This window comes from Melospiza melodia, chromosome 4 (assembly GCF_035770615.1).
Source record: "Melospiza melodia melodia isolate bMelMel2 chromosome 4, bMelMel2.pri, whole genome shotgun sequence".
Taxonomy (NCBI): domain Eukaryota; kingdom Metazoa; phylum Chordata; class Aves; order Passeriformes; family Passerellidae; genus Melospiza; species Melospiza melodia.
The window spans coordinates 75,550,012-75,569,587 of NC_086197.1; the positions used below are offsets into that span (position 1 = coordinate 75,550,012).

At 39.9% G+C, this 19,576-nt stretch overlaps 1 protein-coding gene across 2 annotated transcripts in view; it reads right to left on the minus strand.

The window, feature by feature from the left end:
* Nucleotides 1–19,576, minus strand: part of PDZRN4 (PDZ domain containing ring finger 4) — a 228,898-nt gene that overhangs the window by 29,338 nt on the left and 179,984 nt on the right. For both annotated transcript variants that reach the window (XM_063155207.1, XM_063155208.1), the window contains 2 exons: nucleotides 10,343–10,596; nucleotides 8,661–8,763 (listed from right to left, as the gene is read on the minus strand). In XM_063155207.1, the coding sequence (XP_063011277.1) occupies nucleotides 8,661–8,763; nucleotides 10,343–10,596 (357 nt within the window). The remainder of the gene's footprint in view (nucleotides 1–8,660; nucleotides 8,764–10,342; nucleotides 10,597–19,576) is intronic.

Here is a 19,576-nt window from a genome sequence, read left to right on the forward strand (position 1 = left end):
GTTTCCAAGACAGACTACATGAACATTCAAGTAGAAGGCATATGAAAAATAGCATTAATAAAACCCTTAGAAACATTTTGACTCTAAAGCATATATGGAAGTATGTGGGATAATAATGTAGGACCTGTCTAAACAAAGAATTTCTCCAAAACAGAAGATTTATAATCCACAGATTTCCATAAATATGAAAATATTACCAGCACCTTTCTCTTCCTTCACTGACTGAAAAGCACATTCCATATATTGTAATGTTGCCCAGCAATAAAGTGTTGCTGAACTAAAGTCACTTTTCTTCATTTTCATGGAACAACATAAGCTCTGACAACAAGTAAGAATTTTTATTAGCTTCCTGGTGAAATAAGGAGTAACCCTGAGCTTGTTTTATGAAATCATGAAACAGAATGAATATCACTGACTTGATATATATTTTCTCTTGTTTTAAAACACAATAAATGGTAATAACCTTGATAAATTTGTCTATGCCAGTTTTGTGTCTTTTTCTCCCCATTCTCTCATGATCCTCTGCAGTCATGGACACAATTCAAATCCCTAAATTGGCATATTTGTTACTTTGAGGAAGTGAGATGACAGCAAATTCATTCACTTTGAATGTCAGGATTTTGTGATAATATACAGCAATACACTCAAAATCAGCGAACAACTGTGGCAGAAATTACCCTGACATTGCCTTGTATCTAAATGACCCAATGACTAGCAAGGAAGAAGAGTGATTTAATGGCCAAAAAAAGAGATGCATTACAATTAAAGGCTTCTGGCTTTTATTGCCAGTTCTGCCACTGATTGACTTGGCAAGTCTCTAAATACAACTGTCCTTAGTTCACCCGCTTGTGAATTCATGTAGCAATACAGGACATCACTGCAGAACCTCAATAGAATGATTTTGTTGAATTTATTTATACCTGAAAAGTGACCTCAATACTTAAAAGACAAATGAAAAACTGAAAGAAAAGGGCTGCTCCTTTTATCAATCCTTTGCTCATTTACAGTGTACAATTGACCACAGCTAGGGAGAAATTCCATGTTTATTATTGTCTAGGGGTAAATTATACTGACGTAAATTCAAGGGTATTTTAAAAATACATAATCTTATGCTGTTTTATGCCAAATGCATGCTCAGTCTTCTTTTAATTATTATCCAGTGTTATTAAGAGAAATAAAGCAAAAAATATTCCAGTGCCACTTTCCCCTTTTTTATTTCAACTGTGACCTTTTCTATTTTTAGTCAACAGCTGGGTCACAGGCCGGGCATTTGCCACCCAGAACTCTTTTGAGTTAACAGGAAGAAATCACAAGGAAAGGTTTTAGAAGCCCTGACCATTATAAGTGCTTCCTCAGGTCCAACTGAAACAACTCTAATAATCTATTTACTAATCCAGGAGAATTCTTTACAAGATAGCTTTAAAACAGAGTCCATTTTTTCTCTTTATATTTGTATGATAGAACAGGTGGAATGGGGAAAAAAAATGGGCAAATCACCCCAAGTTCCCACAAACCAGACCTTCCTAAGCAGCCAAAACCACAAACTACAGGCACACACATACTTGTTCACTTCCTCCATGATACTTCTTATCAGCAAGTACCATATAATATTAAAAAGTGACACAAAAAAATCAGAATAATGGTGTCAGTAAATGTCTCTATACCATGGGGCAACCACAATTCAGCTGTAACTGCTAGGTTTGAACCAATGGTCAGAAAAGAAACAATGTGCCAAGTGTCCCTCCTGTGATAACAGACTGAGAGAATTGGGGTTGTTCAGCCTGGAAAAGAGAAACCCTCAGGAAGAACTCAGAGCAGCCTTTCACACCTAAGGGGGGCTGCAAGGGAGCTGGAGATGACCTTTATACATGGGCATGTCATGACAGGACAAGGGGTAAGGGTTTTAAAATCAAAGAGGGCACATTTAGATTAGATATTAGGAATGAGTTCTTCATTATGAGGGTGGTGAGACACCCAGAGGAGCTGAGGATGCTCCATCCCTGGCAGGGTTCAAGGCTGCACTGGATGAGGCTTTGAACAACCTGGTCAAGTGAGAGGTGTCCCTGCCAATGGCAGGGCTTGGAACTACACTATCTTTAAGGTCCCTTCCAATCCAATCCTTTCCACAATTCTATGATGAAGTCCCAAATTATCTAAGCCCACTTTGAGCTGTCAGTTCAGTCCCTCCACCACAACAGCAGCTCTATGAGGTAAGGCATGTGGTGAGAAGCATCTGCTTTTTCCATTGAAAATCTACAGCACAGCAAGTTTGTTCCTATTTCTCCTACCATACCAGTCAGGTCTGATGACAATGAAGAGACACAACCTTGTCCACCACTTCAGCTCTTCTAAACTACAACACTCATATCTCTATAAGGATCCATATTTCTTCAAGTCTTCTCTTTTAAATTATGTCTGGTGGTTGCTGAATTCAAAAACTGCCTTTTACTTCCTAGAGGTGCATTTTGTGATTTATCTCCAATTTTAAGAAGTTCAGGGTAAAATATAAAGATTCCAGTCACAGTAGGAAATATAGTGAAAAAGCTAGCACAACCTGATATCTAGCTTCATTGTGCAGAAACACTCATCAAGTAACAAAACAAAAGAGCCTGACAGCAGCAATCAGCAGCGCTGGCCGTGTGTGCACAGAAGCTGTTTCCATAAAAACCTGTTTGTTCAGGTGCTAGCAATTGAGGAGGAGTTCCAGTTGTGTTGCTGCAAGCTCCTGTAATGCTCACACAGGGGTGTTTGCAGACTATCAGAGCTCTGGAGGGAGCTGTTACAGGCCATCAGCTCACTAATCCTCATGTTAAAAAGGCCCTAAATATGTATTCACAAGATAGACAGATCTGTTTGTTTTATTGTTTAAGTAATCCATGTGTTGAAAAGGTCTTAAATAGGAATTCACCAGGCAGGCAGGTCTCTCCTGGACTATTACAGCAATGGTGGGCTGTTCACTGAGAATGAATATCACTGAGACCACTCTTCAGTGGCCCAGGAGAGCCTCAACCCATAAATACTTATAGGTGTTCAAGTAACTTTATTCAGAAAAACAGCCTCACTCAGACTGCTAATCTGAAATTACTCCTTTATTTCTAAGGAAAAAATGCCAATAAAAATCAATCACGTCAAAAGTGTAATGTCACAGAACTGATAAATTTGAATTTGCTCCTGAAATACCTTCTCTCATCACAATGGGATGAGTATTACTGGAAGAGGGAACCCACATGTTACTGCGGCACTGTATCTACTGCAATGCTCAGATACAGTAGAAGAAATAAGAAGAGCAGGGTAAAAGTTTCCCCTCTGCAACTTTGTTCAGTGGAAAGATGTTTAAACAAAGACTTATGGCCAATTCCAAAAGGTTTCTAGTTCATCTCTATTCTAGACCCATTTTTAGTTGTTTGTGAAAACAGCTGGCAGTATCTGATCCAGAAATGCTCAGGTCAATACAAAACCTTAGGAATTTCAGCAGGTTTGGATCAGACCAATAGTAAATTTGATAGACTAATCTAAATTTACAGTTAACAGATTTATGAGTGCAAATACTTATCAAAACATTTAAATGAATGGCTGTGCATAACCATAAATTAGTATTTGCATTCAACATGCATACACACACATTTATTTCCTTATTCTGATGGAAAAATCTGTCCCTTGGGTCTACAAATCAGAACATGATCTTAAGAGTAATAATTTTTGCCCTGAAGTATTAGCCAACCCTCACAGAACTATGCACTGCTGTGCTCAGGAGGAGGATGATGCAGTACAGCAACTTGCATACGAATATTCTAATTTCCAGAAGTCCTATTTTCTATAGGATGGGAAGAATCCACACAGCATGTGTGTAGTTTCCAGCTCATGCTCCAAGTGGGAAAAGTCTCACATGGCTTTTTCTCAAAATACCATGCTCTTTCCTCCAAGAACTCTTATCCTTTCATTGCCTGGACACAAAAGGCTCCATAAAACATGACCACAGAAAGATTTTACCCGCACATGATTCATGTGGCTCTCTGCATGCTTACTGATATACACAAAAAAGTAACTGAGCAAAAAAGTAACATAAAGCTGCTCAATGGTTTCTAAGTGAAGAGCATCAGAATACCTCATAATTTCATATAAGGTCAACTCTATCCTAAGCAACTTTTCAGAGGTACTGGTCTTAAAACTGTCCCACTCTATCAGGCCTAGCATTGGTGTGCATTAGAACTAAAGTAATCAGACACAGGTGGGCTAACACAACGGTTGCCATTCTCCCTTTTTCACTCTGAAATGTTTCCCTCCTGATATGATGGACTGTTGATATAATTTTCCAGGCTCCTGAAAGCTGAAACAATCACTTGTGCCTAGAAATGAAAATAATCAGAGCTAGAAAGTATTTCAGGCAATTATTCTGGCTTCCTTTGTGCATTCACATTGACTTACACACAACCTTCCTCCAAAAAACAACACCTCAATGTTGACAGCAAATTTAAGTATAGTCTTCCTCAGATATGCAACAACAGAAAATGCAAACCACTTCTATTCCTTCTCAGGGATGTCTGCTTTTGCTGTTTGGAAGAAGCATTCAGCTGGAAATCCTCGGCTTTTCCTATCTGAGATGTATGAGGTTTTAAAAGCTGTAATCCCCCAGCAGAAAGCAATCACCTCCCATTCTGCTTTTGCTCAAAAGCCTCTTCAGTACATACATGGGATGAAGGTCTCTGCCCATGGATAAGGACCTGGTGACTAAACAGCACTACCAGCTTGTGCCTGCTTGTAACATTTTATTTTCTTGTCTCATTAGACTTGAGACAAGTCTCATCTGGTCCTTGCACAGGACCAGATATCAGTTATACTTTCTTTTGACCAGCTCTCTCTTCACAACATTCTTTGTTGGTTATCTTTTTTCTACCTATTTTTGTAACTGTCCCATCATTTCAATGACTCTGTCCCCTTGATTTCTGTATTACTGTTAATGCTCTGAAACAAGTATACAAAGTTTCCCTCTCCTGGATAGTAGGTTTAGAAATGTTATTAAGTGTGCACCATTAGCTTACTTATTCCTCCCTAGTAGCTGTATCCTCTAATCTTACAAGGGCAAATTTTAGAGCAAAGTTTAACACAGATTTACTGGGGACTGTGATGTTTTTAGTCATTTCACCTCATTGGAACCAGCAAGTGGGATCTATAATCTAAACTCACTTGTTCAGCAGCAGAAAGCCACTCATAGTCATGCTGGGTGGGTTTGTTCTGAATATCTCTGGCTCTCTTTCAGTGATATTGATTGCAAGTCCAATGGAGCACTTTCCTGCTTCTTAAAAGTCCTCATAAGTATCTGGCTATGCAAGAATTGCAAATCTTTTGATGCCTTTCTGCCAACACTGACTGATGTGGGCTCTGCCTTACCATCTACCAGCAATTCAGATTTCTTTTAGGACAATTTTTGCAGTAACAACACAAGAATGATCAAGTTGGCAGATGAAAATCCCCCAGCTTCATCATCTTCCCAGCCATTTGTTTAAAGTGTGGTACTGTATGGAGCCTAATGAGCCTCCCTGGGAGTGCATCCTTCCAAGACAATTGGCTCATACTTGAGTTCATTGCAGTGTGACAATTTGACCACAGCCCACGGGGTTTTTCTAGCTTACAGCTGGAGTAGAAGAGTCTTATAAGTGTCTAATCCTACCACTGCAAGTGTAAGTCCATAGCCCCAGTCCTGGCCATCACATATGATCCTCCTCTTGGGCTCTTATGGTGGTAGTTCAGGTACTTAAACACTAGCACATATTTGTAAGCAAGAACCAAAGTGATCACAGTTTTTCAGGTATTTCCCTTTCTTGGAAAACATTTTTGTTTCCAGCGCCCCCTTTGCTAATCATCTTATTTCCTTACTTCCTAATGTGGCCATATATTTTGCGTTTTTGTCTCAGAACTGATGCATTCCTCATTTACAAACCATTTCTAGGAAATAATGAGGTGTTGTTGTAGTTCTTTTTCTGCTCACTATCTTGTTTCAATTTCTTTCTGAAATCTCCACATTTGGATTTTAATCCATTTAAAATTTTTGCCATGGAGACCTGTGAGCTACTTGTCTCCATCCTTTTGTACAATGGGAAAATTAATGTGCATTTTGGAAACAGAACCATGCTCTTGACAGCAGACAAGTTTTTGGCTGTGTGTGATTAGCTAAAGTTCAACCAGAAAGTTGTCACAAATGAAAAAACAACTATAAAATCAAGGAACACTGATAAAATCATCCTTCTAAATAAAGCACAGTAAAAACAATAAACCTCTTTCCCCTAAACACAGGACAAATCAATCAATGTGAGATAGAGAACACTCTGTGGCTCTTCCATCCAGCCTGCAGACTGAGGGGTGGCACGAGCAGGGCTTCTGCACCCTTCTCCATGCTGCTTTCACCCTAAGATGGTGGATATGATGTGTTAAAAATCTAGAAACAAAGCAACACACTTTTGAGACAATTTAATACAGGAAGTAATATAAAAGCTGGTCTTTAATTGGAGATCTCCAAAGGAAAGTGAGGAAAAATGCCCACATCACATAGGGCGAATACAGGTTTGTAAGTTTAGCATTGGAGCATAGCCTCTACTCCACCCCTGCCCTGCTTCTTCTCCCCAGGACTGGCAACAGGAGCTGGGAATTTCTTTTTGACTCTGAGACTCTTTTTTGGGATGGAGATGTATAACTCTGAGGACAATGCTCTCAGTTTTTCCAGATCCCTGGTTATGGCAAGGGAGCTTAATAAGCTCTTACAGGGACCTGAAATAGCAGATAATACAACCAGTGAGTAACCTAAACCATAATATTACCATATGGGCTTAAACTTTGGGAATATCTTTAATGCTTAGAGCTCTGCTAATTAAAGGCTGTGAGATATTCTTGTTCCTCCTAAAAACGCACATATTTAGTAGAAAACATTCTTCTCAAAGGAGTCTAGACAGTTTCTTTCCCATTTAAATTTCACATCAAACACTTTATTTCAGTCACTCAGTGAATATGCCCTAGGCAACTGAATCACAGCTAACAGCAAATTAATGACTATGATGTTGTGATTAGCAGAGAACACAGGCAACTGAGAACCTGTCCAAACATTTACTGTAGTCACAGCATTTATGCCAGCCATTATTAGGGATAAATAATGGCCACAAAGAGGACTTGATTCCACCAGGTAGACCCTTTAAAAATTGTCACTGATAGTAATATATAAATGTTGAAAATTATTTCTATTTTACCATTAAAAAAATTCTAGATGCTTACATTACTAATTAAATTACATACTACCAGAAAAAAATAGTTTCTATTACATTTCAGGAACAAGCATCATGAACAAACACACTTGACAGAGAAATTTAATATTGTATTACACAGGGGGAGCCAAAATAAAGCTTAAAGTCTGAGACTCTGATGCTGTGAGACCCTAAACCAAAATCCAACTGGGAAGAAATAATCATTTCACTTATCCATAGCAATGATTTTTTGAGGAGTTCAAATAAAAGTTTGCTTGTTCTGATGAGATCCACTGAGTAGACGTTATTTGATTTTCCAGATTCCCCAGTCTGCTGGAAGAGCAATGGGCTGAATGTGCAGTTGAGTGTCTTAGATGCTAAAGACACAATAAAAGTGAACTCACTGAGTATTTGCCAAGGCTTTTGCCTTTCATTTAATTTCCAAATGCCATCCAGTTATATGAAACCTTTAAAAGGGTTCCTTAAAGTAGAGCAAACAGGGAGGTGAGAAGTTTTTAATCTTGCATTAAAGATTTTAAATTATTTATAATCATTCTTATTTAAAACAGAGTAACTTGAACTTATGAAAAGACTCAGCACTTTAATAATAAAAAGAACCATCTGCTTCTTGTGCCTGTTCCTATAAATATTTTGTTACTAGATGACAGTGGAAAACATGAAAAGCTAATGACTGACTGACAAGTAGATAATTTAGATATTGAAATTAAAATCTAATGAAGAGCAACATCACTAATCATATGTTATCATTTTGGGAAGCTTCACATAATGATTTTCCAGTGACTCAGAAACACATCCACCCTTGTCACCAGACAGTGCAATACATTAGCAGCAAAGGGAGATCTGTGGTACAGAGCACAATCTCTTATAATTGCAATACTTACAATGTCAAATATCAAAGAGCAAGTAATAAAAACTATATTCATTGTCCAATTTGAAGCATGATCTTAAAAACACTCAAGCACGCACCCAAATATCTAGAAGACTGATTTCTAATGCATGAAATACAAGGACAATTGATTCTTAAAATTAGAGGCAGGAGGAGGAAAGCAATTGAGCTTCCAGTAACCACTTGTGGAAAGGCCTGCTTTAAAGTGTTAAATCTACTAAAGAGAAGCATTTGAGTTACAGTTTCCATTGCAAAAAGACAGAACATGTTAAACAAGACTCCTAGACTTGTATGTAGTCACCTACTGCAGAATTCTGCTTTCAAATTTCACATCTTTAGCCTAACCCTAGCCTATCTCCAGTAAATCTGGTGACATCACACAGGTATAGCACAAAACTGCCTTTTGTGATGATTTTTAAGAAGTATTCCCACTCTTCTTTTTCTCAGCGGAGCCTGCTATCAGCTGTGTAAATGTCATATCTGTAATAACAGAAAGAGAAGGTGAAGTGTGCCCATGATCTTACCTCATACTCAAAGTCCTCTGCTCTATCTGCATCAGCAGGCAGGCTGGAAAGATACTCATTGCCTTCATAAAATTCATGCTCCACTGGGTGAAGAGAATGGCAGCTATGTGGAACAAAGCAGTACAATAACAATAGATGAGAAAATATGTTTTTTTTTAAATTAAAAGGTCCCACCTCACCCCCCTCCACTGTCACCTCCTCCCCCTGCTGCCAACCCAGTCTCACTTCATAGTTTTCTCATCTCAGAAATGCTTGTCTAAATGGCTGGACAACCTGAAAGAACCAAGTACCTGAAAAGAGGCAGTGCCAAGAAGCACCACAGGCTGTTTTCCCTGAAAAGCTCATGCTCTGATTCAGTTCATTTTGCTGGATTCATCTTTAGGCATATTTACACAGGGTGATTTCTTATAAGGATCTGGTTTGAACCAAACTGCTTCACTGTGACATTTTGGATTTCTTACACCCATAAAGGTACATAACTCCAGATTCAGGTGTTGTGTCATGGCTGGGGGCAACTCACTAATTATCTGGTCACAGTCTTAATCTACAGGCCATATCAGGCTCACAAACTGCTCAAGAATTTATGTAAAATAACTTGCATTATCCTCTTGTGTTAAAGTGGTAACAACATGGTGAAGTGCACTTGAGCAACTGCACAATTACAAATGTCAGTAAACTGTACTGTTAAATGGGTTTGGAACACAAAGAATGAGGTCTTTACAACATCCTTAGACCCAAGGCTGGATCCCAACCATGTAGTATCCACGGTGGACCTATTTCAGCAGAGATTGAAAACTCTTCCCCATTCTGAGGGCACAGGAACTTCAATCACAGTAGCCCAGAGTTTAGAAATACCCAGTAAAAACTCAGAAATACATGTATCCTGTTCCTTGCTGTGCAGCAGTCAGCAGTAAGTCAAATCCATCTAGCCCAGAATTTCTAAAAATGGACCTACATCAAAGTTAAAAGTGTCATGTTCTGCATTAGCATCAATTCTGCAACTCCACACAACATGCCAGCAAATCAGTGAAAAGGCTCTAGGGCTATAATATTTTTTGGCAGGCTACAAAGGATCTGTAGGGTCATCTGAGGTCACCCACGACATGATGTTATTTATGAGGTGGGGTTAAAAGAGGAAGAACCCTACACCCTATTTATGTATAAGCACCACCTGCTGGAGTTTGCATCCAATTCAGTTTCAAAGAGAGATAATTTAATTAATATATTTTGCCATATGACAGATGAAATGGTACTTTTTGATATCTATATTTTTGGAATTGTTTTGCTTTTGATAAGGGGAACTTTATATTAAATCCCTTGTTTCCTTGATTTGTTTTTGTAAAAAAATTGGAAGAAAAGAAAGCAAGACAAGCTCTTCCTAGGTCTGAAGAAGCCTTTTTGGTACTTTGAAATACAGAAGTGTTTTTCTTCTTGACTAGGGCTTAGCTTTGGATGAACGGATACATAAACACAAAGTAAACATGTCTGTGATTCCTCCCTGTAGCCTTAATCTACAAGCAGAGTTTAGGAAAGCTGTCACTGAAGCCTGAATGGGATAGTGGTTATCAACAACATTTATTATTTATTTAGAGTGCTCCTGAGATTTTTCAGGAGAAGGCCAAAAGATCATCCCTACAATGCCTCAATCCCGCAGGTAAACAGCAGAAAAAGATAAACCATACCTATCTGAAAGTAGAAAAGGGCAGATATCTGGAACTGGTGGTGTGGAAGGCCTTAGCTTGGCCAGAGCCATGATGTGCTCAAAAGTGATGTCAGTCTGAGTGCTGGCATCCATGAGCCGAACATCCTGAGAGCCGCTGTGAGCCTTGGCAGCTGGGGCTCGTCGTAACACCTGAACTACGATGGGCTCCTTGGCATTGCGGAAAGCTTCCACGGCCTCCTCGTGAGTGGCCTTGGACAGGTCCTTCCCATTGACCTAGGGAAAACAGGGAACACAGCCAGGGTGAGAGAAAAGGCAGCATAAACACATGGGTGTAAAACATAGGGGGATGAATTATTTGTGCGGCGCATCAAGCCCCTGATGACATCGATGAGCATATTTTGGTATCCATGCAAGAGGGAAAACACAGCTGGGAGGAGAAATAAGTTCTTTAATCTTTCCCAGAAATTAGAAATGGTTTGAACTCTTCCATAACCGTCCCACCCAATGGAATCCAAACACAGTGAAACACCCCCAATATTTAGAAAGTAATTTAAATTATTTCCTCTTATCCTATTTTATTAACTTCGTAAAATACAGCTAAAATAGGAAGGGTGCCTTTAATTTTGAATTTCAGCATTTTCTGTGGTATGCAATTGTTTTAAAGGATTTCTGGCATAGCACTGTTATTAATGCAGATGTCAATAAACATGTCTCTGATGTCTAAAAAGAAACAAGGCCAATTTTCTATGTTTTGTCACTTATCTGCTATGGCCATTATACAACCATTAAGACCACAGATAGGAAGATTGAACTAGCACAGTCAGCTGCTGGTCTTTCAAGGAAGGAGAACTAACTCAATAAATAATTTGCTATGAACAGACAAATAATCAACCAGAGAAAATTACATTGCAAATGTAGCATAGCTTGGCAAAACTAAAAGACTGTGCCAAGGTTTCTCTCTGCAGCAGGCAAAGCAGCAAATTCCTCCTGGTCTAGATGAGGCCTAAAATAATGTAACTGCAAGGTTTGATTATGCTAAATTTATACAAATTCAGGTGCTTGGGGCAAGATTTGCAAGCATCAGCCCACTACAAAATGCGAAGGGTAATTGCTCACTGGCAGTCAGTAGCTAAGCCCTTGAACACAGGGCTGTGCAACATCTTTACAGAGAAAATACTATTCCACTGGTTCCAGAGCAGTGGGACCCCTGTTGACTGCTACACAGGACCTAACTGTTGTGAGCTACTGTGGAAATGAGATGATCCTGTGCTGGGGTAGAAAGGTAGGGTTTTCTAGTAAGAAATGTGACTACCTGAAGGCACCAAAACCTGCTTAAAATTTATATTCCCAGGAAAATTTCTACACTGCCAGCAAATCAGAAATAGGAGTCTGCTGCAAGGTCATGCTCAAATTATCTTCTTTGTATAGACAATGTGTCATAAAACTTCATAAAACTTAATGAACCCTCCCCAGAAATGGGACAGACCCATAAATTACTTTTCCGCAATGTTTGCAAATAGTGGTGGAAATGAAAATTTCTTTGCCACATCACTCCTTCATTCAAGAAATTCTTGGAAATTTCTTGTCAAAAAGGACAAAAGCAACCATAGTCCTATCATATTTATGTGCATGGCTAGGACACTGCTTATCATTAATTTCAAGTACATATCAAGTCAGTACATTTCCAGAGTATGTGCACAAGTACAAGGTAGCATCATCTTTCCTCTGGCCTAATTTCCAAAGAATCAGCCCTTTCCCGCCCATGTCACTCACAAGGATGTGCCAAATAAATGTAATGTGATGTAGCCACCAATGTAAAGGTCAGCTGATCTTTCTAGCTGGACCTGATGCAGTGATGAGAAGCCTACAAATTTTGAACACATTTCTGTACATATAAAAGCTCAAAACTCTTTATGCTGAGTGCCTGGGGCACCCAAAAGTACCACACCACTGCAGCCTAGACTGTGACCAGGCAAATTCAAAAGGCAGCTAGGCTGCTCACCTAAACTCAATGCATATCTCTGGTCTGTCTGATAACTGAAGCAAAAAAAGTAAGATTTAATGTTATAGTTTTATCATTTAGACTATCATCCATAAAATCATAACTAATTATAACATAATTTACGTCGGAAAATATCAGTTGTATCTAAGAGGAAAAGCCAGAGCTGTCAAATAAAAAAATAAGTTATAAGAAAACCAAAGAAATTTCCCCCAGCAGAAAACTTCTGCAAGCCCTCCCTGCACAAGTGACACTGCCAGGGTGTTCAGACTCAGCGCCATCTAATGGAGGCAATTCGAGACAAAGCTTCAAGCCTGGGTCTTCCTGACACTCTTCAGTCTCTGCTTCATTCTTGTTTCTAACTCAGATCCTATCAAGGTCACAGTTTTCCAGTGTCTGTGATTTTTGTAAAAAGAGTGGCCTATAGGCTGTCTGACGGACGCTCATACCTAAGGCCCTACTAATAAAAAAATTATTTTCCTGGTTCCCTAGTCCCTTTCAATACTTTTTCAGCTTCAGACAACTATATGGTGTTTCTCCTAAAAGTGCATGTTTGGGAATAAATACCACATAGCAATGTATCAATTCTTTTCCTCTATTCAAGTATAAAACACACAATCCTTCTGTATCCCAGCTGAACCATGTGGATATTGGCACAAGATAACCATTTGATCACAGATCCACATCAACAATCTAAAAGACATTTGGATAGCATACAAAACACTTTTTTTTTTTTGAAAACCAGAAGCTCTGTCTATTCACATCAGTCTACACTTATCACTTATTCTGAGGAAATAGACATAAATTCACAAAATTGCCATTTACATGCAAATTTTATTTCTAAATAATAATAATATTTTAAAATCACATGAATGTGAAAAATCACAAAAGATACACATTTTCATTTATCCTGGGAACCTATGTCTGACCTCTATTTTCATTTAAATGCCTATTTAATTTGATGACTTTAAACACATTCTCTCCTTTATTTGGTTTCTTATGAAACACAAGCACAGTGGACCCAATACTTGTTTAAATTGTCACTTGAAGTTCATCAACACACTCTGTCGATCTGCACAGAGGTCACATAATTTACAAATGCCTCCTTTTTCAGAAGAAAATCTATAGCTGAATTACTCTATGCTGGCAGCTGTCCTGCCCACTTGGGGCGGAGGAGAATTTTTTAAAACCCTGAAGCCAGTACTACATATGGGGCTGGAAGCACTTTCCCTGCAGGTTCTTTAAGGATCTTCTTCCTGCATTATCCCCCAACTTAACTCTCACATACAGTTACCCTGGGAGTTAAAGACAGCTGAGCACTTATTTACAACAAGCCATTTACAGGTTCTTAGTGGACGATTAAATAAATTCCTCGCCTCTGAAAGGTTACTTTCAGTGGAATCCAGGGTACTATTTTAAGTGGATAGAGAAATCAGTCACTTTTAACAGTCAACACAAAGACAAGGGAATACATTTGTTGTAGCAGATGGGCTAATTAATCCACAAGCTAGTTGTGAATGTTAAGTAAAGAATATATCTTTTCTCATGTAAACCATCCTCCTGCCCTCTTTGATTAAGCTTTTGTTTAATGAAAGCTCTCTCCCCCATCCCCGGCTATTGGACACACTGCAAAGTCTGGGCCACTTGTCAACATCTCCCCCAGAGTGACTAGTGGCTACTGCCTGGATCCTTGCCATCCCCTTTGGATTCTTGCTCTAAACCCAGCCACATGCAAAACTTCATCAGCATCAGAAAATAAACAAGGAAATGGTTTTGTCTTCCATGCAAACATCAACTGACATTGGCCAACTGCCACTTCTAATGCCAGCACCAGTGCACACAGGCTGTTCCCACACAGGGAGGTGGGCAGCAGAGAAGGACAGGACTGAATACCAAAACAGTGACTATGAGATATGTAGAAAAATGGTTGTTAGATTATCTTAATGTTATGAGTGCTAAAGAAAAGGTGAAGAAAAAATCAGTCCTTCAATGAAGACTGCTTCCAGGACTTAAGTGACTGTGACTGAAAATTTAAACTGCCTTGTCTGTCTTCTAACACTTTTCTGCTCTTGATCTTGATTTAATGCTGGGCAGAATTTTTGAAAGAAAAGAGCCAGAAACGTAAATGTTTTCAGTAGTCTTTACTTTTTCCATATTAAGAGAAAAAGGAAAATAGCAGAAAAAAGGGAAAAAAAGGAAAAAGTATGTATAGTCATGTGAATACAATCATCACAAAATCATAAGCAGCTCATGAGATAACCTCCTACCCTCAGCAAATATCTGGCATATGCAAGTTTAAATTTAAGATCACCTCTGCTGAAGTAAAATCCTTTGGGACACTTCATTTATTCAGTAGAGGCAATGGGAAGAATAACTGAAGCGTTCTGCAAGAGCAGAGATGTCTAGACACACAGCTTTCCTAGCTAAATGACAGAGATGCTGTCTGACATGATGATGGAGTTCACACAAGGCTCACTGTCCTAGGAGATTTCAACACCCATGCAGAAGATGCCCCTGACCTGACAGGTGCTAAATCTGCTCTCATCACAGCAGTCTCCTCACCTTCAGTCTCTCACCCTAAATACACCCAGGCTACCATTCCCTGGGTGCATCCTTGGACAGCAGACTGGCACAAAGATCAAACACCGTCCTTAAGTTTGACCAGTCCTTCTTTAGGACAGGAATTTGAGCCCTTCCTAACTGCAGGCAACAGAGAAAAAAGAACAAAACCATCTCAGCTTCCTTCCTTATTTACAGCTTTTGGCATACAGAAACTCTAGAAAACTTTTGCTGCTGAGGGCCAACAGCTGCGAGGCTCCCCGGGCAGGACAGGTTGGCACTGCACATGTCACAGTGCCAGCCTGTCAGCTGCTCCCAGTGACACCCGTGCTGCTGAGGACACTGAGTCTTCTGCTAACACTCGTGTGATAGCTCAGCTACAGGAAGGGCATTTGACACACTGACATTTTAGGTTACAGTTTAGTACTAAGCCGCATTTCTTCAGCAAGTTAATCTGAAAGACAGCAAATTCAGCCATTATCCAATACCACTATCTCAGTCAGAGTTCATGCAAGCTCAGTAAAGGCACAACTTCTATTATGCTGGTTAATGACATTTTCTCTTCCTTGGCCAGGTGAGTTAAGCGACTCTTGTTCCAATTTGATCCTTTGCTGCCCTGACTGTGAAATCTTGTCATCTTTCCTAAAAGCTACACAAGCTGCTGAACATGCAGGTTCTGGCTGCTTCCCTCAAGCTGAACCACAGGCTTATAACAAGAATTACATCTCTATTACCTGTAGAGCTGAGGTTTGTGCTGTTTGATAGCTGGTTTGTATAGGTGGTTCAACAATACTGGATAGGCTCAGTACTGCAGCCTTCCGCGCATCTCTGTGTGTAACCAGCACACCACCTCTATTTTCCAGTAATTAGCAGAAATCTACTGTGGCTGAAAAGCCAGTGGGTAAGTCTTTATCTGAGCAAGACAAAACAAAGGTTACAAAAACTGGGAAAACATAAAAATGTACCTATTTCCAGTCTGTAAAATTTCCTCTCAGAGCGAGACAACCCAGTGATTTCTAGACAATTTTGATAATTTTAAACAGCAATTGCCAGAAGAAAAGCACCCTCCTTTCAACTGACCTCAAGATGATGCTTCATTTTGTCAGAGTTGTTCACTGAGATCAGTGCATCCGAGGGCAGGTCTGACAGCTAGAATTTCTCTCTATGATGGACAGACATGACATATTTTGGAAAGACTCCAGCAAAAAGCTGGACACTGCCTGGAAGTATTGCCCAACAAGATGTCCTAGGGAATTCAGAAGATTTTCAAACTGGAATGGAAAAAATTGTCCCAGGCAGATGTACAAAGAATGGACAAATAGTCCTCATCACATCTGCAGTTAATACAGCAAACTAGTGAGCAAGGTAACTAATACCTTGTGCTTGTGAAACTTTGGTTCTCCAACAAATAGAAACTCAGTATCTTTTTTCTTTGTGATTTTGCCTTCTCTACTCAGTCACCTCTAAATAAAACAAAAGCACTGCTAGAAGCATCTCCCAAAATTGTGTGCAGAATCATGCTCCATGTTTTGAAAAAACATTCAAGTCTGTTGTAAGCAAAGCAATCATTGAAGATCCCCCCAACTTTGGGAGAAGGTTTTGGGGTTTTAAATCCCAAACGTATCGACTGCCTAAATGCATTTATGGTATTGAGTACAAGAAATTGATTGTGTTTTAGGTGCGTGCCTGCAGCCTGCTTCTAGCTGGCTGGGTGAGGTACAGTGATCATTCAGTACAAATGCCTTTGAGCATTTCAATCTCCCTAACACTGCAAGGGACATTTCCATTCCTAAAGACTGTTTGTGGTTCTGGGCCCTCACCTTGGGACATCTCTTAAAAACGACTTGGATGCTACAATTCTCATCTCTAGGATAACTATCACTGCTCCAACAAGTTTTAAATCATTACTCAGCAGCTTTAATTTGTAGCCAAAATGCAAACTTAATTTCTGCATTTCATAACATGAAGCTTGGCAGTCGCTGCAACTGGAGAATATTTCCTCCAAATCATCACTGTCTTTTAGAACAATGCACATCTCACAAAGATCCTTTCAAGTCCTTTAATGCTGATGTCCAACAACATCAGAACAGCTCAGAAAGTTCAGCTCAAAAAGTACAAGAGCTCAGAAAAAATTCATTTAAGTTTTAAAAGAGTGAACATAATAATTATCTGCAATTCTCTTGGTTTGTGTTATCTGCATTTGCCGTGTGAGTGAAATGAAATCACCAAATTAAATTCAAGAATTACTGCATTAGTTTCAGATTGAGCTGCCTGGAGACAACTGCTGGTAGACAAGTATTTGTGATCAACTGCTGTTGTCTTTTTCCAACTCCCTTAATCTACCCAGCAGACCTGTGATTAGCTGCAATCACTATCTTTCTTGCATGCTCTTCCAGTTTGTATTCCCATCCTCATTCCTCCTTCCCTTTGCTGCCTCTGTTCTCTCTCTTAGTCTGTTGGCTCTTCTCACTCTGCCTTTTTCTTTCAGGGCAGGCCCTTCTTTACTCCCTAGGACTCTCACGCCTGCTGATTCCCAAACCTGCCATCTTTCCTTTCCTGAACTCTTCTCTACAAAGACCTCCCACTGCCCTCTCACTGAACCTGTCCCCTCCCCACAGGCTGGGAACTTGTCATCCTCCCAGGGTGACAGCTGGAAAGCTGAGCACTCATGAGGTCTGCCTTCACCAGCACCTCCTGGTACCAACACGAATGCTCAGCTAACCCAGATGGTAGTGTTGCAAGGCTGGGGTATATTTACTATGCAAATTGCTTTTAATATTGACAAACAGTTTTTTTGATGATATTAAGATTCTGCCTGAGGGCAATAAAGACTAAACTAGCTGTGGCATGCATAAAATACGTGTGTTACTTCTTGATATAATTAGGACATCATTCATTACATTAATCATTGCAAACTTTTTCTGTTTGGGGATAGGGCATTGAATAAATCTCTCAAGAGATCTACCACATGCAGTAATCCTTTGATGATGGGAAAAATACAATCAAAGGCCAGCCTGTGTGCTCAGAACGAACATTTTTTATCTCTAAGCCTTTGCACTGAATGCTATAGTCTTCTGTGAACTTCATGGTGTCTCTGCTCCACCACAAGCTCACTCTCCAATTTCACTTACAAGATATGTACTTTTCTCAGAGAAGAGGCTCTTCAAAAGGTAACTGCCATTAAAGTTTTAGGAGACCAAATTAATGACATTCTTTAATCATCTGCAGTTCCCAAAGAATAATGGAAGAGGCTGAATGGCAGATTTTAGGACTCTAAATAACATGTAGTCACTTTTTTCCTTTTAGGGAGTCATACTCCACATTTCACTAACAGAAAAAAACCCCAGTCACGGCTGGCATCGCCACATGAATGTTACACTTATCACTGTCATAACAATTCATCCACACACAGACGACTGAAACTCCTGGTCTCCTCTGAACCGAGTAGTTTAAAAAGATAGATGGCTGCCTTCTGGCTAATTGTGGGAGTTCTTTCATTACTATAAAAAGACTTATTATATCTCAAGTGACTTTATAAGCAGTGAATAATGAGTCTTAAAGTCTTTGGAAAAGACTCCGCTGATCAAATGCTGGGATAACTTATGGGCACAGTGACCTTTTCCTCAGTAAGATACTTCAAACTGCTGCTGTTGGCCCATTATTAAAACTTCCCATTTAAGGCATGCAGTTAAGTCCAAGGCAGACTTTATTTTTTTTATTTTTAAATTCAATTTAAGGTAGCACAGCAAGACCTGTATCTCCCCCAGCGTGGAGGACTAACTCCTGGCCGCTCCAGCTGTGCAGGAGCAGGACAGATGGCTGTGGAAGTGCAGGCAGCTGGCTGGATCTCACCACCCTGCTTCTGACAGCACTGCTGGCACCAGGAGCCTGCATCCCATGTGCCACAGCGCTCCTCACCCCTGCCAGGGAGCTCCTTCCAGCCAGCATGTTCACCAGCAAGCACAAGAACACGGGGCCAGCTCCTGCGTCCCTGCAGGGGGGAGCAGCCCATCGCCTCCAGCTGACCCGGACAGCTGAGCTTGGCCCGGCCAGGAGGGTGCTCCGAGTGCCAGCACTGCACACTGCAAAACTGCAGAGACATTAAACCCAACAGCACAGCCCTGAGCCTGGTCTCCACGCTGGCTGATACCCTGGTCAGTTCCTGGGCTCTGCCACACATCTAGCACAACACAATGCCCCACTGGGGCGCCACACACACGAGGTGCTAAGGTTAGAGTGACCCCTAAATGCACCTGCACTCACTTTTTTAATGAAGGTACAACAGACTATCTCTGTTTTAATATTAATGTCTTATTGAGCATTTGTTTTAATTTTATCTTGAAGAAACAGAAAAGGTTCCTCCTCTTTGGAAGCAAAATTTGTAGAGTCTCTTTCATTATTTTCTCATTCTTCTCTCATGCTGTCTTGAAACTAATCTGACACTGTTGTTCTCCATTGATTTTTATGGCTTTACTCCAGAACAAGCATATTGGTAAATTATTTTGGCATAACAGTACTTTCAAAAATTCATTCCAACGTTTTACAGGACTAAATATTTAAAAAATAATTTAGACAAGCTCACATGTATTTAGATTTTCTCAGTAATATGGACTGACAAAGCGACAGATACATTAACTTCATCCTGCCTCTGGAACATGGTAACTTCCTAGACCTCTTTTTCAAAGATGAAAATGA